Source organism: Cyprinus carpio, chromosome A2 (genome assembly GCF_018340385.1).
Source record: "Cyprinus carpio isolate SPL01 chromosome A2, ASM1834038v1, whole genome shotgun sequence".
Classification (NCBI taxonomy): Eukaryota; Metazoa; Chordata; class Actinopteri; order Cypriniformes; family Cyprinidae; genus Cyprinus; species Cyprinus carpio.
In genome coordinates this window covers 11,234,823-11,262,801 of record NC_056573.1, presented here as the reverse complement: position 1 = coordinate 11,262,801, position 27,979 = coordinate 11,234,823, and the positions used below count along the sequence as shown (strand labels likewise).

At 36.5% G+C, this 27,979-nt stretch overlaps 1 protein-coding gene across 4 annotated transcripts in view; it reads left to right on the top strand.

Moving 5' to 3' along the window:
- Positions 1-328: 328 nt before the first annotated feature.
- The window catches only part of LOC109103481 (F-box/LRR-repeat protein 7), a 32,719-nt gene continuing 5,068 nt past the window's right edge, over positions 329-27,979 (top strand). Inside the window, exons 1-4 of one of the 4 annotated variants that reach the window (XM_042772605.1) lie at positions 331-511; positions 600-770; positions 3,866-3,955; positions 25,549-26,154. In XM_042772605.1, coding sequence (XP_042628539.1) covers positions 734-770; positions 3,866-3,955; positions 25,549-26,154 — 733 coding nt within the window. In that variant the 5' untranslated portion in view covers positions 331-511; positions 600-733. Of the gene's footprint in view, positions 771-3,865; positions 3,956-18,470; positions 19,477-25,548; positions 26,155-27,979 lie in introns of those variants that run through there. The other 3 variants (XM_042772599.1, XM_042772614.1, XM_042772620.1) reach the window with 3 other exon arrangements.

Below are 27,979 nucleotides of genomic sequence, written 5' to 3'. Positions count from 1 at the left end.
ACTTTGAATAAACATTCAAGATTTATTTGCTTATTATAGCAAAGAATTCTTAAAATATGAATATTAATAAATAAATAAATAAAAATATTTGATTAAATATAAATAAACTTGCTTTGCTACATAAGCTAGTGAATAGGTATAGTAAAACTGAAAGAAAAAAAAAAATAGTAGGCTAGCCTAGTTGCTACGAGCAATTAAAAATAGGTAGTGGCAATATAAAATAGTTTTTATTCAACAATTCATGTTAAAACAGCCTGCCATAACATTAGGCATCGTGGCTTTAAAAGCATTGCGTTACTGTACAACAAAGAGGGAGGATATTAGGTCAAAGTGACTTGCGCTCGCAGCAGACGCTGAGCTGTATTCATGGTAACAGATTCTGCAAGAGCGTATGCGTGCTCCTGACGCAACATGTATCTGGTTTCCAGTCTCTCCTTTAGATGACTGCGCGCTGTCTAGAGACGAAGAGCCTTTAACATGAAGAAAATGCACAACCAACAATGTATCTGAAGTAATACAGTTTTTAAACTGTCGTTTGTGGAATTGCGTTGAGTTTTAACCGATTGCTCAGACTTTTGCCGTTATTTCTACTTTTCTAGTTGCATTACAGGATCGAACTGTATCTGAAAGCAGTCTTTGGCGGATTTTCATCACATCTTTTCTTTAGCCGTACGTGTTTTACGCATATGGATACTTTTCCAGAGCGCAGACGGTAGATTATGCATTCCACAGGATGGGTGCGAACAATGGGAAACAGAGCGGGAGTGAAGGTGAGTGCCAGAACCAGACTCTCACAGCCAGCCACAATGCTGCTTTTCTGCTGTTAAATCTCGGTGTACAGCAGCCATAGTTGTGTCAACGTCACTATTCCCCCTTATTCTTTGTGGGCAACAGGAGCCTTGCAGCAATCTCTTGTATCAACTATATTCCACTGCATACTTGTCATTTTCTGTTTTGATGTTTTGATGGAATTCATAACTCAGAATGTCATCCTTACTTAAAGCATGCTTAAAAGAAATGTAAATGTATGTAATATTATTCATTGTTTTTAGTGTATGAGATTTTCGTTGTTTATGCTTAACAAATCTTGCTACAAATCTAAGTATTTATAATATGTTATTTATTGCCATATATACTTTTTTTGTTTTTTGTCTTCCAACTCATTTTAAGTGTCTGCTTGAAAATAAATGCACATGAAAGGACTGATATCCTTTTCCATTTACCATTTGTCGCAAACAAATAGAAGATTTTGTTGCTGCTTTAAAAATATATATATTCTTAAGTTCTCATAAAATAATTAATGAGAACTTAAGAGGTTTGGGTTTGGCGCTAATAAGAAGCGAGTGTATGCCACTGCCAACATCAGAGTGCACAATGCAAGCTGAATGGTTTTACTAAAGTAAACATTAACGCAGGGTGTGTGTTCTTTAATAAGCCACAACTAACACAAACTATCTTCTTAACTTGTGGGCAGATTTCTGCATTTTCCCAGTGTATGGGTATATGACAGTGATTAGAGGCCAGGCCAGAGGCCATCCTTTACAATATGGATGCTGAAGGTTGCTACTGATCATGTCCTAATAACCATGAACAATCATGCCAGAGATTTTGCTCTCACAGAGTGAGTTCTTGGCTGCGTGAGAGACTTGTGGTCTTTTAAAGCACACCAGATTTCTCTGGAAGGTCAAGGTTTGGCCTCAAGACTGGCATTCAGTGAGAAAACCAAGAACTCCCCAGACGCATGCAGCTCTCCAATTTACATATTTCACAAAACACATATCTTTTGCAATGTTTGCTGTTATCTTTCGCTGTTGAAGTTCTTACAATGCTGATGTTGTCTGCTGATTAGATCACTTATTACTGATTAGTTTAGTTATTTCTACTTAGGACCTCCCTTAGGATCGAATTGAACATAGTAAGACAAGGTGATGTTGCATTCAAATGCACTGCATTAAAAACTGCAATTTGTAAGCCAGCAAATAGTAAATGTGCACTTTTCCATGTTAAGTGGTGTTTAAGTGGCTTCGGTGCATTAAAAACTTACTATTGTTTGTGCTAGTCTCACTTATGAAATGTTTTTCAAGAGTATGAGATGTTTTTTTCTTTTCAGCATTTGTTTTACAAACAATACAGTATGAGCATTTAATGCTTCATGGATGCATTAAAGCAAATGTTTGTTCATGTTTAATTTGACGAATATATGAACCTCTAACAGAGAGAGTCACAGACAAAGATCATGTTTTCCTCCTCAAAATAAAACCAGGATGTCCTGGATCTATTCCAGTGCAACCCTTTTTTAACCTAAATAAGTTATCCAAAGGAAACCAGTCAAATGTATAGTGAATGATTACAAAATAAATAAAGCCTACACCTGATAATACTGCTAAAATGGACTTTATTTTTGTAAGTGTTCAGTCACATAGATGAGCATAGTACCTATTTGGTTGGTTGAAGGCTTTTTTATAATTGTAACACTGCGATCTTTGGAACTGAGTGTCTTTCTATGTAACATTTGTACCTTGCATTTAAAAAGGTAAAAGTTAACCTACACACTGTTTTTATTATGAATACCTTGCTCCTCATAAAGTGGCTTATTTTTTCAAATTTCATGTGAGTATGGTTAAGGATTTATGGCAATAGCTTTGTAGAATTCCATCAACGTCACTCAATTAATCTCATCAGCAATGAAGCACATTCTTCAGAGACAATGAACAATAAACAATGCATGTGTTGTAACTAGACGTTGCATTCAAGGTTAGTGTCTGAGCAGATTCCACTTTGGTTCACTGATTTCACTGATCATTAAAAAAAAAATAAAAAAAGGCCTGAAATGTCTTAAGTGATATCACTGGGAGACTATTTAGTGAAAAACACGTTTGTTTACAGAGCAAAACACATTTTTTGCTCAGCAATGTGGAAGCTCCATCAGTCAGGCCATTTATGGTCAAATAAAAGCTTATGTGAAACCGGGTTGAGTTTTCTCTCTCATCGAGACTGTAAACATGCCTCATATGTGACCTGATGCTCTCAAGTGCCATTGAAACAAATAGGAGTGTTTAGGAAACTTTCACACCAGGGCTTGTTGTTTTAGTTTTACCGTTATCCAAAAAACAGAAATACATTTCTTCTGCTGGTTATTGGGTGTGTCGATTCAAAATAAATCCGAAACAAAGAGGAATCAGCACAACTAATCAAATTGCAAATACGAAGAAACATGAGGCTTAGGTTTACTGTTGTATCTTTCCTAATTTGGAATCAACTTTTCAGATATTATAAAACAAAAAGCTTTCTCGTGGAGCATTCCAAATAACTTCATCATCACAAAAAAATAAATAAATAATAATAATTAAAAAAAATGTTTTGGCTTCTAGTTTTCTGGTAACTATGATCACCTTATTATTATTATTTTATGTGATGAAATTTAGCTGGGACTAAGTTTATTTGGGCACAGTTTGAGTGGTAAAAAGCTTCAGCTTTCTTTTTTTTTCTTGTCCCTGCCATTGGGGAGTATCTGTGGGAGGCATCTGGTTTGTTATTCTAAGTTTGTGATGGACAGAAAAAGAATGCCTGGCATTTATCATAAGATTTGGTGAACCCTGTCGCATTCACTTCTTTTAAACATTACAAAGTCAATTGTTATTTGTGCATGCTTGACAGATAAAATAAAGTGTTGATGTACAATACTATGTTTTGTGTATTGTGAGCATTATAAACATACAGATGTATAAGTATGCTAAATAGGAGCAGTTCTGATGTTTGCATACAGTATCTCTTTCTACATCTTTTGCTTTTTAAGGCTAATACGTTGTTTCTTTATTAGTGTTGGGTGTCCTGATGTGTCCTGGGGTGTTCTTTGTGATTTTAGGGAAAGGCAGTTCCAGTATTTCCTCCGACCTGAGTTCAAGTACAGATCAGACATCAACCAAAGCTCCAAAGAATGCAGCTACCAGTGAAGGTAGGCATATGGTCTTCATTAACCTTCACTAGCTAGCCTTTCGTTTTTTGTTGTTTTGCTCCTTTTGACTTGTTGATTATTTTGGTGGAACTTTTTTTTGTGAGGCTTTAAAAACTTAAAAATAAACTGGCCTTCACAAACGCTGTGGAGAACATGTTTTATTATTATTATTATTATTATTATTATTATTATTATTATTATTAATCTAGTCTCCATATCTGATCCAAATCCATAGTGATGTTTAGAGTTTGCCTTGGGGAGAAGAATCTGACTGGGTGTGTTTGGATGAATTGTGTGGATACAGAAGAGTGGATGCAGAAGAGAATTGTGTGGATGAAAATAAAATGACAAATGCTGGGGAGCTTGTGAGGCTGGCTTTTGAGGCCTTTTCTTGTAAGACTTTCTTTGTTTATTTATTCTGGTGGGGTTTTATTAGAACACATTTTTCTCTAATAAATCATACCCAGAACGAACAACCGATGATTCCAAACAAACATTTAAAGACCCTATAAAGTAAAAATTTGTGTTTTGCGGCTTTCTGTCCAAGCCTGTTAGGTCATATATACACTACTGTTTCAAAGTTTAGGGTCAGTAAGTAAAAAAAAAAAAAAAAAATCTTTTAATCATAAAAGATTCATTAAATTGATTTATAAAAAAATATATATTTCTCTTCATCAAAGAATACTGAAAAAAAAATGTATCTCAGTTTCCACAAAAACATTAAGCAGCACAACTGCTGAATATTAATAATAATAAGAAATGTCTCTTGAGCAGCAAATCAGCATATTAAATGATTTCTGAAGTATCATGTGACACTGAAGACTGGAGTAATGGCTGCTGAAAATATATTACAGTTTAAAACATATTAAAATAGAAAAAATTCAGTTTAAATTTTAATCATATTTCACAATATTACAGTATTTTCTAGTGAAAAATGCTGCCTTGATGAGCATACGAGACTAATTTCAAAATAATTTAAAGTCTTACAATTCCAGACTTTTACAATTCTTAGTCTTACAATTCTCAAAGTTGCAGCGCTGAAAGTTCAGTCTTTTAAAATTCTGGCAGTGTAATGCCTACAAAAATGGCTGTTAAAGGGCTATAACAAGCTTCTTCCCAGGTCCGTTACGTCACGAACCCAGATAAACCCCGCCCCCGGGAACATGCAACAAAGGGGGCGAGGCCATGTTGTACTGCTTTAGAGAAGACGAAGAGAAAACTAGAGGTGCACGTAAAAATCTGTTCATATATGAATGGCAATTCTGTCTTCTAACGATTCTAATGGATTCACAAGTTTCAAAACCAATGTTCTAATGCAGAGGTTCTCAATCCTGTTCCCTGTTCCTCGTGTCGCCCTGCTCTGCATCTCTCTCTCTCTCTAATTTAACCACCCCTTTAAAATGTGCAGTCTCTCACATCTAGGAAAGTGGACCAGAATTATTGATGACTCATTCTGCACTACAAACTTTATTGTCTAATTAGATGCTCTCTACAATGAGAATATCCCTCACCTAATGCCTCCTCCAAACTAGCAAGTAGCAAATCTACTTCATAAACAATAGCCAGAAAGAAGTTTCCTGCTCAAAACTTCCTGTTTCAATAGGAAAAACAATATATCAACATGGGAAAGATTTCATTGGGTCTATAAATCAGAAGGTAAATAAAATAATGTGAGAAAGAACAGGCAGTAATCTGCAATTCTCAGTGGCCGTGGCTGTAAAATGTGCTGTACATGGACTTGGGTGGGAACATGAAGTAGATATGAGGGGGGTGGATAGCGTGTGCGGTATGGAAGGTTGTTCTCCAGTGAGGGCATCCTCAGAGCCAACCTGCGGTGTGTGTGTGTGTGTGTGTGTGGTTGCGGCCTGCAGTATATCCAGCCCTCAGTGAGAGCAGATCTCCTCTCTCCTCAGCCTGTCCACGGTAATGTCAGAGCGGTTCTTCCAATGACTGCCTCTGTGGCTTTGATTTACACCAGCTCCGCCTTAAACATTGCAGATGGGAAGACACTGTAGCCTCTGTATAGTCCAAGTCATCGTCTCTCTCTTTGCTTACAGTTTGGTCTGCAGAAGAAAGAAAGTCATACAGGTTGGGAACCACATAAGGGTGAGAAAATGAGGACAGATATCATAATTTTTGGGTTAATTATCTCTTTCAAAGCGTCTTTTCATGTTTGTAAGCCTAGTAAATGTTACTTAAACAATTGGCTGAGCCAGAATTTGTCATATTGACAAACAAACAGGGCAATATTAACCTTGGATAGGAGAAAATACTTTAACATATTTTAAAATTACACACTTCACTTTTCAATGTAATATTACGCGTGACATATTTACAGCTTATAGGAAAATTTTGAGTAAAATGACAAAACCAAATTAGCAAACTCTGTTTATTCAAAGCTTGAAACGAAACCCACATGAATTGTGGGTGGTCATTTAGTCTCCACATGTTTGCATTTTACAAGGGTAGTTTATGAAATGTATTGTGGACAAACTTGGGAGTCCTTTTTTTAGATAAGAGTGCTAGCGAGGCGTTTTTGTGTCTTGAGTTATTTCATTTTAATGTGTATGTGTGGCTCCTCATTGTTTGCCACCTATTTGCTCCATAGTGAGTCATCTAGCCTTACGGTGTATCAAACCGAGCACTAAACTTGCCACTGTTAGTAATAAGTCATGGGGCCGTTTGACTGAGGAGAAGTGGGCAGAGCAGCTTCAGAGCTGTCAGATAGTATTGTTCTGAGAGAGCGCCCTTTCCTTACAGCACTTCCTCACTGATAACCTCACAGGAGCTTGAGCCCTGATGCTTGTGCTGTGGTGTGTTGTATTGTGATTAAATGTGTTACAGTGAGCAGTTAAAGATCAGTTACTTTAACTGGAATGTAGCACTTCAAACCAATCGGAGCATAAGGAACTTTTGAACTCCATCATGGGTTGCTATTAGGTATTATTATTAGGCTGTATAGTAATAGTCACCAATAACAACAACAATAATAACAACAACAACAAGATTATTATTATGAATTATTATTGAATAATGCTATTAGGTATGCTGCCCATTTAACCCTATAAGACCTACCTGATTTTGAAAGTTATCTTGGCTATGGATGAAGAACAGGCCTACCGCTTTTTTTCAATAGAAAGAATGATCAGTTGCGGGAAAAAAAAACATGTTAATGGTTTCTCCATATACTTAAATGCTTACCTCATGATACAGTACCATTCAAAAGTCTGAAATAAATGTTTCTTAAGAAATTATAATTTTTTTATTTAACAAGGATGCATTTAATTGATTTTTTTGTAGGTGTGCTCTCTTATTTTAAAGTTTGAAGCCAGGCCAGACGAGAGCATGGACAAAAGCTGGATTGATTTTATAAGATGTAATTAGCCTAGCTGGCTTTGCTAGTCCTGCTGGAAGTAATCATTAGCCCCTTGCTAGCTACATCTTTAAGAAACATATGTTCTCTGTTTTAATCCCTGAGCTTTTCACAATGCTGCACGGTTCTTAGTACATTTGGATGATACTTTTGATTTTGGCTAAGACCAAGCTGATTTATCAGAAGAAGTTTGTTTTAAATTATATGTCAAGGTTATTCCGAAGCAGGGCATGTTCAGCTGTTTTTAATTAAATGAGCTGATGGGAACGTAGTTCTCTTACATCTGAATTTTTCACCGTAGAGTTCCCTTATTTTTGTACAGTTTGTTAACTTATTAGCGATGACAGATGTTATAGCTCATGTCAAATGTCTTTCATTCTTCAGTTCGAACCTTGAAATTGGTGTTTGAAACAGTCATCCAGGTTTCCATCCTTTCAATACTTTTCTCCCTAGACATTACACTAAGGCTCTCACTAAGCTCAAAATAGTTTTGAATTCCTGTATGAAAGACTGTGAAAGTAAAAACTGCGTCAGGCCAGTGGAATTCACTCTGCTTGACTGTGAGTTTGAAGGAAGTGCAGACGGACTCCCCAAAGGAGGAGTAGTCTTTATTAGATTAGAAAATTATTCTATACCATGTTGGGAAATGGACAGTGGTAGACATTTTATTAGCTTCATATTCATATATCAGTCAGTCTATGTAAACAAATGTAGGAACACTTTGTGCTGTGCTTGAATAATGTCCTATTGTATGCATATCAGGCTCATCACACGCTGCTTTTAGACAAAGTGTCTTAAATTTGGAAAGCTCTTGAGAAGGGGCCACAAAGCAGGATCCTTGTAGCCTCAAAGGTCGCAAACTAATTTAGTAAATCATATAGTAAATCATTTGTATTATTTCACTTGTAGCGCAGTTAGGCAGTTAGGTGCAGGACAATCAAAAGAATAACTTTAATTTAATTTATTTTAATAATAAAATAATTTTTATGATACAGTTAACTCTTCCCCCGCCAGCATTTTTGAAAAATGTTGCCAGCCACCGCCAGCGATTTTGAAGATTTTCACTAAAATTTGATGACCTACAGTATATTTTGCTGTAGGAATATTTGAATATGCAATACACCAAAATAAAAATCAAAGCCTCTAATTTTAAACAAAAACAATCCGTTTTATTCTAGCTTAAAGCATTCTTTTTTATCAACACTTGAATATAGGTAGGTTTTTATAAAAATGTATAATTTTGAGCAAAAAGATGAGAAAATCAAAACCTACATCTGGATAATATTCAGTACGATTATCAAAGCTTAAATCCAGTAAATCGCTTCCATCAACACCTCCAAAGCTTGCACAGACATATACTTGCACAGACAAAGCTTGCACAGACATATAATACTTCCTGGATCATCATTTTCCTCCATAACATTATGCAGTTTTAATTTATATGCTGTTTATTGCCGATGATGGCATTATTTATCATATGCATCTGTTTACATAAGAGATCGCTAGTTTTTCCGTCCTGTTCACGTGTTTTTGTTCGTGAGGTTTTGTACTCATTCAGAAGATGTGTAATAGCATGTGTAATAGATGTGTAAAAATTCATCAATGGCGGTGAAGTGCTGTCTTCTAAATGACGCGATGACTCATCAATGGCGGGGAAAGAGTTAATAACAGCAATAACTAGGTCCTGTTTATTAAGATATGTTTGGGTGATCGGATCACAAGTAGACAAGGGAGACACATTTCCTTTTATACGTGGTGTATTAATCTGTCAATTTTTGACCACTTCTCTCCTGATTTCTTTGGAGGCAGGGTCTATGATCATGGGCTGTTTCTGATCTTTCGATCTAATTTTGCAAAATAAGCGTGCGCAGTTTACATAAGAATGCAAAAGGGGACAATGGAAAATGATACGGAGAGCAGCAGCTTTCATATCTGCTCAAAACTACGCCGAATCAGAATCTGGACATTCCTGTTTTTCAGCTATAAATCAAATTTATGATTTCAGCAGCCTAAGTTTAAATCCCGTCTGGCTAGTGCACTTCAGCAACATGTACCGTAATGGCAGTCTTAGTGGCTGTTCGAGTGCATTCAACCACATGAGCGTTTACACTACGAAAGCAATGCGGTGGAATGCATTTTCAGCTACCTCCGGAAGTGACTGAAAGTGGACAAGCTCAAAACCTTTCAGACCCCGTTTACAACTGTATAAAGCTTTGGATCAAAAAGGCATCTTAAAGGGTTAATTAGGCTGTGTTTTACTCACCCCCTTGACGTCCTAGGTGTATATGACTTTCTTCTTTCAGACGAATCCACTAGCCCTCTGCATCCACTAACAGAAAACATGGTGTTCAACTATCACACGTGAGAACAACTATTAAGGCTGTCTTGTACCCTAAAAAAATCCGAACAACCATAAACTCTCTCTTCAACACTAAACTGAACAAAGTGCGGGTCTTCTTAGTCTTCTTTTCATGAGGTGAGACAATTCTTTTTTTTTATTTAACTTCTTTTGGACTGATGCACCGCAAAATCTCGTGTGCCACATGAGACAAAACTCTTTTTTAAAATAACTTCTTTTAAACTCTTATGCACTGAAACACTGCAACACCCACTGAGTGCCATTAAACAGCTTGACAGATCAAAGACCATTTTTAATATAACTCTGACTGGATTCGTCTGAAAGAAGGAAGTCATATACACCTAGGATGCCTCTGGTGTGAGTAAAACAGCCTAATTTTTGGGTGAACTAACCCTTTAATACTACCCTTTAATCCAAAATATCTTAAATTGTGTTCCAAAGACGAGTTGCTTTGTACAAACTAGAGGGGAGATTTACGGGTTTTAAAGGAACGACCCCAAATGGGGGTAAGTGATTAATGACAAAATTTTCATTTTGGGGTGGAGTATCCCTTTAACAAAACACAGGCAGATATGAATGCAATATTTATGAAATATTTTTTTTAAATGAATGGAAAGTGAATAGAAGATAAAAGGAAGTAGATTATTGCATGCTTTTTTTCTGAGCAGAATAGGTGGGTGAGACTGTCAGATCAAGCGGATCTTTCATTACAGACATGAAAAATCGTAGTCTGTGGCCAACAGTTTCACAGCTGTTGCTTGGTCAGTTCAGGTCCCACTTTGCTTTAAATTTCCTGTCTTTGCTCTAGAGGTACAAAGCACTTGATTTGAACTTAGTAGAGCAGTTCAGTCTGCACTTTTTCTGCGAGACTCCAGTTCAAGTCCAAGTTTTATTATCTGAGCTCTGGATGGCCTGGTCTGGACAAAATTTCTTTGGCATGACACAGAGTGGGTGTTGGAGAGAAGTCTTTGGTAAGGAGGTATGCGGTGCAACACAATAGGATTTGTGAGGTTCCGCCTGGAAGATGGCCTTCATAAGTGTGTGCTGAATAATACGCCTCATCTAAGCTTTGAGCTGTGGTGGGAAAGAGATATAACAGTCTTTTGAACTCATCCGCGGCTCTTCCAAGAGAAGGCCAGCCAGATTTAAGAGTCCAGAACTGGATTAATGGCATGGATAAAACAAGATCTGAGAGAGATGTTGCTTAGCTGCTTATATAAGTTTTTGTGACTTCATTATCCTGCAAAACCCATTGTGAGTTCTGAACTTGGGAAAAATGTTTAGACTGTAAAAAAAAATGTTGTAAAATCTCTGAAAGGCCATGTTATTTCAGCACTGTCCCACAAGTCATTACAGGGCAACTTGTATTAAAGGACATATTTGAGCTTCATCATTGTGCCCTTAAATTATGATGAAAATAATTATAATGCAGATTTGCAAATTTCCTTTATTAAGAAGGCAATCCCAGGATGCACTTCAACAGTAAAAAAAATCTATCCAAGATAGTGGACAAAGCTAGAAAATTGATGATTATTTTAAATTCAATGCATACATACACTACCATTGGGGTTGGAAAGATTTTGTATGTTTTTAAAGAAGTCTTATTATTACAATTAAAAAAAATAGTTTTCTATTTGAATATATTTAAATTAAAATGTAATTTATTCCTGTGATGCAAAGCTGAATTTGCAGCAGTCTTCAGTGTCACATGATCCTTCAGATATCAGTCTAATATGCTGATTTGCTGCTCAAGAAACATTTCTTATTATTATCAATGTTGAAAACAGTTGTGCTGCTTAATATTTTTTGGAACCCATTATACAATTTTCAGGATTCTTTAATGAATAAAAAGTTCAAAAGAGCAGTATCTGTTTGAAATCGAAATCCTTTGTAAATATCTTTATTGGCAATTAAAACAAAAGTGCAAAAACGTTTTAAGTAAAAACAAACTATTTTTCCTGAAAGTGTATGCCTTTTGGAGTATTCTGCCATAGAAGTGAGATCACTATGTAGGCTTTGTGCAGCAAGCTCACTAGGTTTTGAAAAATCTCAGACACTATGAAAGGACTATAGAAAAATGTATTTCTCCATTTGGCAACTTTTCCCAGTTGGCTTCACCAAAGTACCTGTGGTGTGGAAAGCTGCTCCTCAGCAAAGGGAAGTGATTGTTTTTCAAGGGAAATGTCTCACAGGTGTCTGTTACAATCCTTCCCAACACAAGGTTTTGCTGTTTTGTTTTAACCTCTGGATGTATAAGGTGAAGTGTTGGCCAGAGTGTCATGACAAAGCTCTGTGTCTGTGAGGAGGTGAGTTTGGCCACAGCAGAGGTGAGAGGAACCTGCACCAGGAGAGCAGGGGTTGATTAATCCCAGGCATTGGGCTTGTATTTTCTTTGTCTGCCTGTTTTCACTGCTGCAGAGATTCAACAGTATATGTTTAAGAGAGGAAATTCATTTGATGTCTGTAGACACTTGGCAGAGCATGGCATTTAAAGATTCCCATACTCAACCACACACTGTTTTTCTTTCCACAGAGCTTAAGTCTTTGCAGTTCTGAGAAAGGTTTGGTAATGGTATTACTGCAGGTTTTCAATATTTGAGTCATTCTCCTACTGCTATTTTACCCTTATATAGTGCATTAATAATACGAAGGCAGATGTGCACATGGTATTTCTTTAAACTGATCTCATGAAAGTGCATTTCAATAGCACAATTTTCTGTTTCTGTTTGGCTAACTATTTATATGCAGAAATTGACTTTGGCGTTCATGATACGCAGTGGTTAGGTTTAGGGGTGTGGGGTAGATGCGTATTATATGTTCACCAAACTGCATATCATATGCACACAAAAACTGTGTATTATATGCACGTCAAACACTTGCATATCACATGCATGCAAAAGTCAATTTCTGTGTAAAAATAGCACACCAAATAGAAACAGAAAATTGTCCTAATGATATGCATTTTCATGAGACCGGGCTATTTTCTATATTAATCATATAAATTATATAAATTATACACTATTATGTCTAAATAAATACAAATTTAAAACACTAAATAATAAAATCAGTCCTTTTAAATGCTGAATTAAGTGAATTTCAGTCTTACATTATAATGTACTGCATGAAAAACAGGTAATCATTTTGATATTTGCTTTTCACATTTATTATCATTAGTGGTTATTAGTGGAATTAGTGCAAAATTCTTATGGAACTATTATTTGTGCAATTGGATGCGGAAGTTGGGAAGTTGTGTCACTGGACACCCATGATTGACAAACTTTAAATCCTTGATTTTAAACCATGCTGTGCAATATCCAGTTTGCTGCTATGTTGTATTCATGTCATATTCATTGTGCTATATGTAAAATAAACTCTAACTTGGCCTGATTTGAAAAATATGATTCCCAGTACTATAACAGAATTACAGAAGTTGCCATTTAAATAAATCTCTTTATTTTACAGATTTATTTTTTATCAAATTTTATCAAATTGATTATCCTTAAATCCTTAAATTTTCTATTATTTTATTATTATTTTATGCATTAAATTATTGGTGTTTTTAAAGATTATCTTTAAATAAGCATTATATAATGGCAAAGGGAATAGATAGATAGATAGATAGATAGATAGATAGATAGATAGATAGATAGATAGATAGATAGATAGATAGATAGATAGATAGATAGATAGATGTGACACTGAAGAGTCTCATAGAGAGCCTCAAATCAGATATGAATGTGTTGGAGCATTCTGGGCCAGATACTTTAAACTCTTGTAAGCTCTTCAAAAGACTTGATTTTTCATGCCAAAGGACAGGATGATTACAGTGACCACAGCGCACCCCTGATTAGTGACATGTAACTATGTGAGGGAGAAGGGTGCTTTGCTTTTTGGTTAAAGAATAAACAAGACCCCCGCTGGACCAGTTTGATGGTGTGGTGCTTTGGTGTGGCATTCATGTAGATACCCAGTCTGCCATCCTTTACTTCAGAACTACCATTATGGGAATGTAGGTGTGGTAGCATGACAACTGTGCTCAATAATGGCTTGTCTAAAGTCTTTTGTCTAAAGAAATTGTCATTTCCAGTAAAAATGGCAGAAAGGAGAATCACCAGCATTTGTCATTCTGCATCACTGGCATATGCGGAATGCACAATGTCTCCTCTTGGAGTACAGAGACCTTTGTTTCACACGGTTGTTTCCTGTAATGGGGAACAGTAGAGAGAACAGGAAATCAGTAGGCAATTATTTCCATTGTGGCCCAACTACCCTGGTGAGGTCATTGCTTCCTTTTAGGAGGCCAGGAGCTGCTTTATAAAAGCATAATTTCCAGTATGAATGTGAAATAATATTGGAATCCTTTTATTTAGCTGGAGAATTGAAATGTGAGTAAAATGCATTTATTAATATAAATGTTAAAATTGATTGCCATTGACAATTTAAAATTCTGTCACTAATTACTCACCCTCATGATTGAGTATGGAACACAAAATAATAAATTTGGAAAAATGTTTGTGTTCTGTGTGTGTGTGTGTGTGTGTGTGTGTGTGTGTGTGTGTGTGTGTGTGTGTGTGTGTGTGTGTGTGTGTGTGTGTGTGTGTGTGTCTATGCAATGAAAGTCAGTGGGGTCCAATGGTGTTTGGATTTTTTTTCTTTTCTTTTTTTTTTTTTTTGGTGAACTTTCCCTTTAGGAAGCAGATAATTTATTAAAATAATTTTATCATTTATCCTGTTCCAAACATGTATGACTTTCTGACCTCTTTGGAGCACAAATGAAGATATTTTAAAGAATGGTTTTAGTTACCATTGCCAAAATAATACCTTGGAACATTTCTCAAAATATCTTCTTTTATGCTCCACAGAAGAAAAAAGGTTTGGAAGGAACAGAGGTTGAGTAAATGATGACAGAATTTAGATTTTTGGATTATCTATAATGTTATTTTAGGTAAGGGTAATTTTAAGAAAAAAAAAAACCCTTTGGATGTATGGAACGGGTCAGTGGAAGACAGATAACCTGTAATATTTCATCCAGACTATGACAGGAACTCTGTAGAAGTACTCCAGTCTTTTTCTGGATTAACAGTATGTTTCCATTTAGCCATGAAATGCGCGGCCCAGTTTGCAGATTAGCTCTTTTAGGTTTTGGAGATTAGATCAGCATAGCACTAATAAGAATCTGTGAATAATGAGCTTTGAGGCCAAATGCTTTGGCTGCTTTTCATGTATAAGGCAGAGGGATTGTTTGCGTTCAGCATGGCATCTGACAGCCACTGTGAGATTAGGTTGCTTAGTGGGCTAGCCAATCACAATTCAGTATGACTAGTTTCTTAGATTTTACTAAATCTGTTAATCCTCTGCCAAAAGATCCATTTAAAGATGTATTTGTGTGGAAACTTCATCTCCATGATCTTGTGGAACAACTCACAAAAAAATGACGGACAAAAAATGTTTCATTGTGTTTGCTGTGCACACAGTTTCTTGTATTTAATTTTCTCTGGACGTCATCTGCTAATGTAGAAATTTGTGTGCAGGCAGAGTGTACATGTGGTTAATTTGTGTAAGGGGGCCCAGGCCAGGACGAAAGTGATCAGGCTTCAGACTGTTTCTCCAGATCCTCTCTGCTTTATGCATCACCAGCCAGGCTCTCCAAACTGGGGAGAGGAGCGAATGAGAACAGGGCAGACTGGTTAGGAACATGAAATGCCTTTCCTTCGCCTCCTTTACTGTGGCAAAGGCCTGGTTTGAACACCAGATGTTTGAACATTTCCTTTATGATGTTTTTGATTAAATAAGATGAGTCCTGGACCCATAAGAAGGAATATTTCCAGAACAATATTTATGGTGACACGGTTACTTCACTTCTTTTTAATATGATAATTAGAGAGTGAAAACATCAAAAGGATGTGGTGGTTTGACTTCTCAGTGCACTGTTATGAATAAATGCATGGAATAAAATAAACAAATGAAACACAAATTGTATGCTCATGCCGAAAACTGAACATGTTTTTCTGCACCTAACACTTTGATACCTGATACGGCTTAAGAAGGTGAACTTTTGAACAACTTTTGAACTGTGCACATTTTTAGCTCCCACCATTTTTCCCTTGTTTTTACCATGTAGGATAATGCAGAACACATATAAATTGCTTATTAATATTCAAGTTACTGTCAAAATAAAGAGGGATAACGTGAGTGATTAGTCCATGTGTTCGCTGGTAGTGCATGAACACAGCTGCTCTTAAATGCACAAACACTGCAGAGCCCCAGAATCTTGCATGAGAAGCTCTGAAGGCATTTTAATCAAAACAAGATGCCCCTCTGGAAGCTGGAAGGGGCACAGCTGAGACATATGCAGGACCAGCGTCTGTCAGGAACTGTGGTTAGACTGACAGATGAGCCAAGCGCAAGGAGTGTCTGTCAACAACCTCTGAACGAGTCAAATGCTGCCGCTGCAGATGGAAAGATCCGTCTTTGCTGTCATGTACCCTAGTCCTTATACATTTAAGATTATTTTATTTCTTGGCATGACGTTTGAGCTTAATAGTTCTGACACTTAAGAAAGCAAGTTTTGCTGAATCAAAGTCCTGCAGTGATGGTCTCTGGCCCCCGCCACCACAATGTTACAAGTTACAGGGTTGCGATGTGAGATCAGATTACTGTCTGCTGCCAGAGGTCACACTTGGTGTCAAAGACACATCAGAGACACATCTGAAGAGATTACATTTTGTTTCTTTTAACTAAAACAATGAATAGATGGTAAGAGTGGGAGCTGAGGCCATGAGATTGAATTGCAAGCAGAGTATGTGAACTGCATTGATATGTGTGTTTGTGTGTGTGTGTGTGTGTGTGTGTGTGTGTGTGTGTGTGTGTGTGTGTGTGTGTGTGTGTGTGTGTGTGTGTGTGTGTGTAGTTAAATACGATTTGTGAAGAAAATGGGTTGTGGATGCTTTTGAAAAATTTATAGAGAGACAGAGAGAGAGATATTGAGGTCTTTTTATGTTTTTGAAAGAAGTCTGTTATGCTCACAAAAACAGCATTTATTTGTGTTCTGTTATGTTTTCTGTTTTATTATTTATTTATTTTATTTATTCCTGTGTTGGCAAAGCTGAATTTTCAGCAGCTATTATTCCAGTCTTCAGTGTCACATGATCCTGCAGAAATCATTCTGACCCTTTCATCTTACTGACCCCAAATATAATTTTATATATTAAAATTACATTATTAAAATATATACAGGTGCTGGTCATATAATTAGAATATCATCAAAAAGTGTATTTATTTCACTAATTCCATTCAAAAAGTGAAACTTGTATATTATATTCATTCATTACACACTGACTGATATATTTCAAATGTTTATTTCTTTTAATTTTGATGATTATAACTGACAACTAAGGAAAATCCCGAATTCACTATCTCAGAAAATTAGAATATTGTGAAAAGGTTCAATATTGAAGACACCTGGTGCCACACTCTAATCAGCTAATTAACTCAAAACACCTGCAAAGGCCTTTAAATGGTCTCTCAGTCTAGTTCTGTAGGCTACACAATCATGGGGAAGACTGATGACTTGACAGTTGTCCAAAAGACAACCATTGACACCTTGCACAAAGAGGGCAAGACACAAAAGGTCATTGCAAAAGAGGCTGGCTGTTCACAGAGCTCTGTGTCCAAGCACATTAATAGAGAGGCAAAGGGAAGGAAAAGATGTGTACAAGCAATAGGGATAACTGCACCCTGGAGAAGATTGTGAAACAAAACCCATTCAAAATGTGGGGGAGATTCACAAAGAGTGGACTGCAGCTGGAGTCATTGCTTCAAGAACCACTACGCACAGACGTATGCAAGACATGGGTTTTTAGCTGTCGCATTCCTTGTCAAGCCACCCTTGAACAACAGACAGCGTCAGAATGGGCTAAAGACAAAAAGGACTGGACTGCTGCTGAGTGGAAAATCTATGGGGTATTGTGAAGAGGAAGATGCGATATGCCAGACCCAAGAATGCAGAAGAGCTGAAGGCCACTATCAGAGCAACCTGGGCTCTCATAACACCTGAGCAGTGCCACAGACTGATTGACTCCATGCCACTCCACATTTCAAAAGTAATACAAAGAAAAGGAGCCCCAACTAAGTATTGAGTGCTGTACATGCTCATACTTTTCATGTTCATACTTTTCAGTTGGCCAAGATTTCTAAAAATCCTTTCTTTGTATTGGTCTTAAGTAATATTCTAATTTTCTGAGATACTGAATTTGGGATTTTCCTTAGTTGTCAGTTATAATCATCAAAATTAAAAGAATTAAACATTTGAAATATATCAGTCTGTGTGTAATGAATGAATATAATATACATGTTTCACTTTTTGAATGGAATTAGTGAAATAAATCAATTTTTTGATGATATTCTAATTATATGACCAGCACCTGTACAATTGTATATCTATCTATCTGTCTGTCTGTTTATCTGTCTATATATATATATATATATATATATATATATCACATATTATACACTTCAAACATATTTACATATTGTATCATATACTATAAAATATATGGTCTATACAAGACCTACACCTTTTCTGAATCTTTCTTTAAATTTAATTCAATTCTACTTCAAATTCAGAAATTCTTTTCCTAAAAGGACACACTCCTCCTTGCAACTGTACATAAATTGAACAAACATGATTTTACTTAATCGACACACACACACACACACACACACACACACACACACACACACACACACACACACACACACACACACACACACACACACACACAGTGGAGCAGTAACAGTATTGCTATGAAACAGACTTGGAGTGGGGCTTTTCTCACCAATGAGAATAAAATTGAAAACTTGGAGTGGACAGGTCACAGATGCTTAGAACTGGGTGGAGAAATTGCTGTTGCTCCCCTCACACACTCTCCTATCAGGTAGAAGTGGGGGAGAAAGAAAATATCTTGAGGGTTTTTCAGTGTAATGTGAACAAGATGGATTATATACCAAATTTGCAACTTTGATTGATGTGGCATTTGCAGTTTTGAAATCTGCACTGCATGTTTAACGCATCTGCCGGAGCCGAATGTTTCGTTTTGGCTAGCAGTGATTCCCCTGATAGTGGCCTGTGTGGAGCTGTGCAGTCATCTGTGCATGAGTAAACAACATGAGTGAGTTGGTCTGACCTCCTGTTCACCCTCACTCCAGACACTTTGGAGTCTGCTCAAAACATAGAAGCTAGCCCTAACTCCAAACATCTCATTTTCATCCTTCAAAAGGTAGAAGATTTTGACCGAGATTATGGTTAAAGGGTCCTGTCTTAAGATAAGCACCAATCTGCATTAGGCATATTTGCGAGCAATTACCCCTGGATCACTCCTGAGATGAAACACAACTTTGTAAGCGTGATTCCTTCCAACCCCTCCTTTTCTGGCCATTTTTCCACTTGGTGTTTTCAAAAGGAGTTAGTTCTATGAGCATAGCGTATCCTTGCGATCAGATTTGATTATTCAGAAGCAGACTATGAAGTATTTATGAACAAAGGTCTTAAAGTTCAACAGCAGGAAGCTTTTGTAAGAGGAACAACTAATCAATCCCAGAGCTGACAGCTGTGCAATTAATAATGCTTGTATGGGCCACATGAGCAGCGTCGTCTTGAATTATAGAGGTGTGCAGAAACACATTCCTGCTTGACGTTGTTCAGAGGTTAGTGAGTGACGGGATGCTGAACAGCTGGAGGAGTGACGAGTCTGAGAGTTCACAGCAGGCTTTGCTTAAGTGAGCTACAGGGTAAAATGGCATTCCTCACATTCTCATCGCTCACTGTTTGGTCTGTGTTTTTAAAGATCTTTCCCTACACCTATATCTCGATGCTATATCAGCTCAACCTGATTTCGAACATTTGCTCTCAATCTTTTGTTTAAATGAATTGCATGTTTTTTTGTAGAGCTTTGGCAGAGTTTTGTTGAATGAGTCGCAGAAATGCTGTGTTCGGTTAATGTTTGGAAATTGTTTGTGTTATTTGAATGTTGCAGCTGAAACTTGAATTTCTGATTATTCAGATTCTTTATTAAAGCCCATAAACACTGTCTTAAATAGAAATAGGATGGCTTAATGATTATCAGTGGCATTTTTATATTGTATTCACACAAGTTTTAGTTTTCACACATTAGTTTTCTCCAAAATGAAAGTTCTGTCATCTGCAGAGCACAAAAGAAGATACTTTTAAAAATGTTTGTCATCATTTATTTACGTTTGTGTCATTCAGTAGGGTTCCAAACCAACATTAGACCACACTGAATGACTAAATGATGACAAATGTTTCATTTTGTTTTGAACTGTCTCTTTAAATATTTTGTGACTGGTATATTTCATTTAATAATTGAAATTAAATATCAAAATCATCAAGCTAAGCAATTTTTTTATGTGCCATTTCATAATCAAAGGCTTAAGACGTATCCCATCTCCCTGTTATTTTTGATCAGAGATTTGAAAGAAATGCTGGGAAAGGTAAACTGTGTTACTTGGGTTGCAAAGCTGAATTAAAACATGCCTATTCAAACAGGGCTTTTTGCTTTAAAACATTGGAGGCTTTGTTTTTGTCTACATTTTTTTTTCTTTTGTCAGAGCAGGTATTTGTCAGTGGATTAAAAGGCTAGTTTGCATCTTGTCTCTGGAATAATTTAATGTCTGAGACCCTCATTACACCTGCCTGGAATACCAATCCACTGTCTATTATGCACGATTGATGGACTTCACCTCTCTGCTGAAAAGAGTAAAGAGACAACCCCTAAACAATTCAAACAAACAGCACAAAGGTATTTCACATTTTTCAAGGTTCGACTACCAATGATTTGTAGGAAAAACCGTTTAAGTTGTACATTGACATTAATAATGTTTTTGTTCAGCTTCAAGTTTCATGTTTTCACCTCATTTTCATTAGATTGTGACCAGAATGGGCATGGAACAGTCTTAAAATAAATGCAAAAATGAGATACAATTTGTGGCTTGATGTAATTATGGCTCGTGTGGCATTATTTGTGGTTTTGGGTTAAATTTGGCCAAGTTACTCCTTTAATCCAGAAGTTTGGGGGGATTTAGAAGAAAATAACTGGAGCAAATAAAACTTGGAGGCTTAAAAGGAAAGAAATCCTACATTGCAAACATTACTAGAAATTCTTTAATGCTAAACAATATATATTCAAGATGGACTGTAAGAAACTGTCTGAAAATGAAGCATAAGAAGCAGGTTTCTCCATATGTTTGTGGTCATTAGACTGGTGCGCAGCCACTCTTGTGGAGGTTTCACAGATGAGCCATTGATTTAAAACTAATGGAGGATTAGTAGGTTTTTAATCCTGTTCTTAGCAGCCTGACATACACTCTCCAGCCCTTAGTCCACATAGCTTTAAACTGCTGAAATCCCATTGTGTGCTTGAGTAATGCATTATTATGAATGTGTGAAACAGACACTGGCACCCTGATTACGGTTGCTGCTTTACTGTTTATTCAATCTGTCAAAGAGAACAATCTATGTATTTGAGTGTATAAACTGTTAACTCAGGAAATGTTCTTTAAGCCTCCTGTTGAGTTCTGACAAAAGGCAACTTTACACTTCATTTAGCAAGATAAATTGAGCAAGACATGCCTTGGTGGTTAAAACCCATGTACAACTTTCAGACATGCACTCCAGTATTCTTTCACAGATTTATGGGGAGCAACATAGTGACACTGACCATGTGGACGGACAGATGGTCAAATGCTCATTGGATTATTTTCAAGATGCTGGAGAACGTGATCATAAGGTTTAAAACATGTCATGGGGTTCAAGCAGCTGGCTTTGTCATTAAAACAAAAGGAAAACAAATCAGAAATTCATTGTTTTCACTCAAATTATAATGCTGATAATATTATTTGTAATGCAAAAAATAATGCAAAATAGAAGCAAATTCAGTTGTAGTCTTCTGATAAGACGGCAGGAAGGTCCAGGTCAAAACCAGTTCGACCAGCTGATAATTTGGCTGATCAATCAGTTTGGACAAGCTAATGAGCATAAATTAAACTATGTCAAATCAGCTATACTGGTTTTTCTATACTGGGTTGATATTATAGCTTTGAAAATGACCAGCACAAGCTCCTTCTACTGTTTGTTCAATTAGGAGCTAATGTTTTGCATTAGCTATGCAAGGAAATAGCATCTCCTCATGGCAGTGTAATTCAGATGGTAGTGAGGGCAATAATCTAGCGTGTGAGTCAGGGCTCAGTGCCAGCCTGCAAGGCCACTTCCAATTCTTTGTCTCTAGTGGTGACATTAAACCGTAACTGGCTTCTGCTTCTGCTTCTACTGCCAACTGTAGTGGCTCCCCATAACATTATGGGACTTTGGCTGCTCTAAGGACTTAAGTTTGTGAATGTGGTGGCTGAAGCCTTTCAATCAAAGCTAAATGTCTCACTCACTATATTCCCTTCTGGCACTTTTAGCTGTGTGGTGGTTTTGTCCTTACTGCTTTTTATTTCTGATAGCATTTTGTATTTACTTTTCTATTAAAGTTAGAAAATAACTAGTCCTATAGAAAATCTATTTATGATTTAAAAAAATACCAAAATTGAATGTCAAGCATTCTTCCTCTTGTATGTACTGAAATACTAAAACACTGCTGAATAGAGAGCGTGACCAGTCTAGTCTGATTCCCCAATAAATGACATTTATGAGCCTGTTCTTTTTCACAAACGTTCAACACTGTCAGTATAGTGCGATTCCAGAACGAATTACTTTAAAGAGCGGTTCTTTTTAAGAAATGAAAAACATACAGCGGAAAATATAGTCTGGATCCTGAATGAATGATTCTAATGAGTTGCATCTTTGTAATGAAACAAACACAGCTTAGAACTGACCGTGAGACTAACTGGTTCCCAGCGAACAGGGAACATTATGAGAAATGTACCTAATGTTCTGGCAAGGTTCTCTCCAAATAATGAAGAAACATTATTCCAAAAACGTTAGTAGAATGTTCATTTTAAGTGATCTTGTCTTTAATAATGTTCTTAAAACGTTAGAACAAAAATATTATTTACAGACCATTCATGGAAGGTTTTTTTTTTTTCCTGAAATGTTTTAGTTGGACATTCACCTTTTTTCAGAATATTTAGAGAACATTAATAAGTAATGTTTGCAAAATTATAAAATGGAATGTTCCCCTTAACATATACACAACCCAAAACATTTGGAATGTTTTGTAAAATTACAGAAATAAACTTTTCATAACTTAATCTGAACGTAAGCAAAACGTTCTTGCAACATATTTTGGTTAGATGGGTTACTCATATGACAACATATAACTAAATATAAACATTATGCATTTTTCATACACATGATAATTAATGAAATATGTTACCACGTTTTTGTTTAAGTGTTGTTGTTTAAGTCATTTAGAAATTCATGCTGTGATTGAAAAAAGATTATATTGATTTATTGAAATTATATTGTCTATAATAATATAATATAATATAATATAATATAATATAATATAATATAATATAATATAATATAATGGAAATTGGAACTGGAACTGGAATTTAATTTTTTCTTTGTCGATCAATGGGCTTGAACATGTTGTGGTGTTGTAGAGATCTGGGGCCTCATTTATAAAACGTGCGTACACACAGATTTGATCTTAGAGTGTGCGTACGCTAAAATCCATGGCAACGTCCATATTTATAAAAACAGTCTTTGACGTGGAAAAGTACTTACCGTCACATCATGGTATGTGCAGGCATACGCACTTTTCCTTGTGGCAAAGTCAGATTACTGCAGCTATTTGAAAATTAAGCTGCAATAATAATAAAAGCGGTGTACGTGCAAGCACTAAATTCATCATAAACAACAAAGATGCAGTGCAAGAGATCAACTGTGCAGTGTAGTCAGATTTTTTATTAACAGGAGTTTTTACGAGATTAAACTGATCTTTTTAGACGCCTAATGTTGAGATTCCTTTACTCGCTTTCTGTACACAGTTTATTCCATGTTTTTTTGTTATTAATTTATTTTACAAGAGAACTTGCAAAGTCTTGATTTACTACTAATGCATAAAATAGAAAAACAAAAATGCATAAATGCATCTCCGACTGTTTTGTCTGTTTGGCCTATTAGAATAAGCCTATGCTGTGCAATAACAGTTTTAATATATTCTATTCAATAACATTGTTAACTGTTTTTATTTATAACATCTGCTTTGCTTGTATGAAAATGAATAGAGACAACACCCTTAAACTTTGTTTTTGTCATTTACATCAGTTATATTTGTATAAAATACACTATATATTTTTGTGTCAGTACATTAATGGCACATTTGAGCAGCATTAGTAAACTGTGTAAATATAAAGAAATGCAGGTTTTTCATGCAGGTTTTTCAGACCGGAGACCATAATCGTGTAATAATTTATTTTATTATGATATGAATAGTCCAATTTTTCAAGAAGTTACAAGTTTTCACAAGTTTTGCAAGAATTTCGTGATACTAAACTTTTATCATAGCATTATCACATTGTCATAGCATTTGATTTTAAAAGTAGGATGGCTCACTTGTTAGAAGATGACTGAAAATTTGACTTGAATTCGTAGTTTATTCTTACTTTTTGAAACCTTATTGTTTTATAATTACTATTAGGCTATTATTATTATTATTATTATTATTATTGTTGTTGTTGTTGTTATTATTTCTGTTGTTTCTAGAAGTAGTAATTTTGATAATAGTCAATAGAAAAAATATAACCAAACACACATTGTTTGTCCACAAAATAATTACACATTATTAAATAAAAAGCATCCCGCACGAACCTCTCCGCCAGCAGGACCTCAATTTCAGACTCAGTGAAGTGTATTTTTTATTTATTTATTTATTTTTTTCTTTGTGCTCATCATTCTCAAGATCTGACACCAGTCAGCTGCGCACAATTTCAAGATCAATTGCAATTTATAAATGTCACATCTGGAAGAGAGGCGTACACACGTGTTATTGTGTGCACGTTCGTTTTCTCTCAATCGCACTTACGCACTTTTGAGAAATCATCTTAGAACAAATTTATGACGGTTTATACTCAACATTTTATAAATGAGGCTTGTGATCTTCATGAAGGCAGTGTTTAAAGACTTGATTTATCATTGTGCCAGCATGCATTCTCATCAATAGAAGCATATTCCTCATATATGCCATATGATCACATTCTGCTGTTTACACAGCACACTGTGAAACTGTAGGAGACTGAAACATCTGTCAAAGGGAACAATGGGGTCATCATGCCCATAAATTAATGGAAATAACAGACTTATGGCTTGAGTTCTGCTGAACAATACATATTGCGGTTAAGCAGTTTAATCAAATGGAATAATAAAAGCTTGGTAACCCTTGATCCTCATGCAGTCATTACTGCCCTGATGGTTTGGGAAGGACTAAATAAGCCCAGATACATTATATGTCAGTGATATTAGGCATGGATCAGGCAAGATCCTGCAGTGGAAGAAATTCACGGGATATTAGTATATGAATGTGGTTTTTGCAGGCCGTGTGTACATGCTAGATTTCAACAAGAGTGCCAGAGTCATTTTTCTTAAAGCTATGAAACACTTTCTACCTCAGTCATCATTGCGAGATGAAGCCAAGTACATCGCTTGAGCAGAAAGTCAATGCATTAACTGAGGAAATGATTTGGAAAGGAAAGACTGCGATTTGTTTAAATTATTTCAACAACTTGTCTGTGTTACATAATGATGTTCTCAGAGTGGTTTGAGTGCAATATCATAGTGTGTTCTTGTCTTTCTCTCTATTTCTTTCCTGTCTGTTTTTCTATTTCCCCTCTTCCCAGACTCGGACCTTAGCATGCGAACAGTGAGTACGCCAAGTCCAGCTCTGATTTTGCCACCTCATTCATCTCCAGGCGTGCTTAATGGCTCCTCCACATCTTCCTCCACGTTCGGCACGGAAACCATCGCCATGGTCCACACACCACCTACTTCCCTCACCCATCCACAAAGGAGCCTGCGGCAGCCGAGGGACCAGCAGGGGGCGCCCATCGACATCCTTCCTGACCATGCTTTCCTACAGATCTTTACACACCTGGCCACCAACCAGCTGTGTCAGTGCGCCCGTGTTTGCCGTCGCTGGTACAACTTGGCATGGGACCCTCGCTTATGGAGGACTATTCGTCTGATGGGAGATGTGCTACATGTGGACCGCGCGCTTCGGGTTCTCACTCGCAGACTGTGCCAGGACACCCCCAATGTGTGTCTGACCCTGGAGACAGTGGTGGTCAGTGGTTGTCGGAGGTTGACCGATCGAGGACTGTACACAGTGGCACAGTGCTGCCCAGAACTCCGTCACTTAGAGATGGCCGGCTGTTACAACGTGTCCAACGAGGCCGTGTTTGAGGTGGTGTCACGCTGCCCCAACTTGGAACACCTAGATGTTTCAGGTAATTTATCTTGAGTGATAATGTTTGGTTGTATTATTAGTATTTCTGTCCTAAACAGTTGCTGACCATATGAGACCCAATAGCTCAGTCAATCAGAAGATATTTAATGCTTAATGTACAGTTATAGCAGGATTTTGGACCAATGAGATTTCACATTGGGCGGGGTTACCCAGCTACCAAAAAAAAAAGGGAAGGAAGGAAGGAAGCAATCATTAAAATAGTGATCAATTAAATCAAAATACTGAGAAAATCACCTTTAAAGTTGTCCAAATAAAGTTCTTAGCAATGCATATTACTAATCAAAAATTAAGTTTTGATATATTTACGGTAGGAAATTTACAGAATATCTTTACTTAATACCCTAATGATTTTTGGCATAAAAGAAAAATCTATAATTTTGAACCATACATTGTTTTTTTGGCTATTGCTACAATTATACCCCAGCGACTTAAAACTGGTTTTGTGGTCCAGGGTCACATATATTGTGCCATAAGTCGATATATTGATTACTACGACAGGCCTAGTATAAACTAACGTATAAAGTACTGGAGTCTGTACTAACACAATCATAATTAATTTGACATTCTCAATAAAACATGTCAGTAATGTAGCTGTGTTGGTCTACAAACTCTCTGAAAACACAGAAGGATTTTTATTCAGCTGTATAAATGACTTCCTGACTCTGAGCCAAACAGCCTGTGCTTCACCTGCTTTGTTGTCACAGAAGACAGTTGAGTCTTTTTTTTCTCACAGAGATTATTCTGAAATATCCAGTTTTTCCTCTTGGAAAAGCTGGAAAATGTATTATAGCTCTGGCATTCTGTCTGTGCTCTATATACTTCCCAAAAGAAACATAAGCCCAAGCAGAACCAGGACCTCTGACTTTAAGGTGCTTAGGGAAAATCTGCTACCCCAATTTAGAGAATCAATGATCAACTGTGTTTTTCTATAAAATGAATAGCTATAACGTCAGACTATTTCAAGTGCATATAACTTTAAATCATTTATAAAAAAGTACCTTTTATATTAATATATCCATAAATCCATTTGTCCAGTTAGTATATATATATTATAGCATATTTATATAGTTTTATCTGTTCATGTTTTTAATGACTTTACCTGGCAACCTTTTATCTGTATTTGTTAGAAGCATTATATTTCACAGAGGACCATATAGAAGTTTACAGTTTAGGATTTAGTGAAGGAGTATGTCAGAAAATAATACTCCTACTCATGTCCTCAAGTCTCTTCCCTGGTGTTTTATTTTCAACTTCCTGCGCTGCACTTCCTGTTCAAGCGTGTTGTTTTTTATGTGTGAGTGCAGGGGTCCGGCTGGGGTCCCTCTGCCGTTGGACTGGAGCACTGCATTCTCAATGTGCTCCTAAAGGAGAAGTGGGGCGATCCCATCCCCCACTCCTCCTGATATAACTCCTTTCAGATGTCTCTCCAGGGTTTAAATCAAACCCTCCGCTGCCATTTTCAGGTTCTTTAGATATTCTGCAATAACCTTCAGCTTTAGTTCTACTGTAAAGTCTTTTGTTTGTCTGATTGTCGGTGTTTCATAAGTTAAATCAGATGACAGAGGTGAAGACCAGACAGCAGAGTGGATACATTTCTCAGATGGCATGTTTCACATCAAGGCTTTCTTCTGTGATTCCTGTAAAAACACATTTGGTGTTTCTTTTCATGTGCATCTGACAACATGAAAATGTCTTCAGTCTTTTGGGAATAAAATCATCACATACACATGGTTCTGAAGAAATGTTTTTGAATTTTCCTTTTTCATAACGGTCAAAGCTGTCCCTATAAGTTATCTTCAAAGACA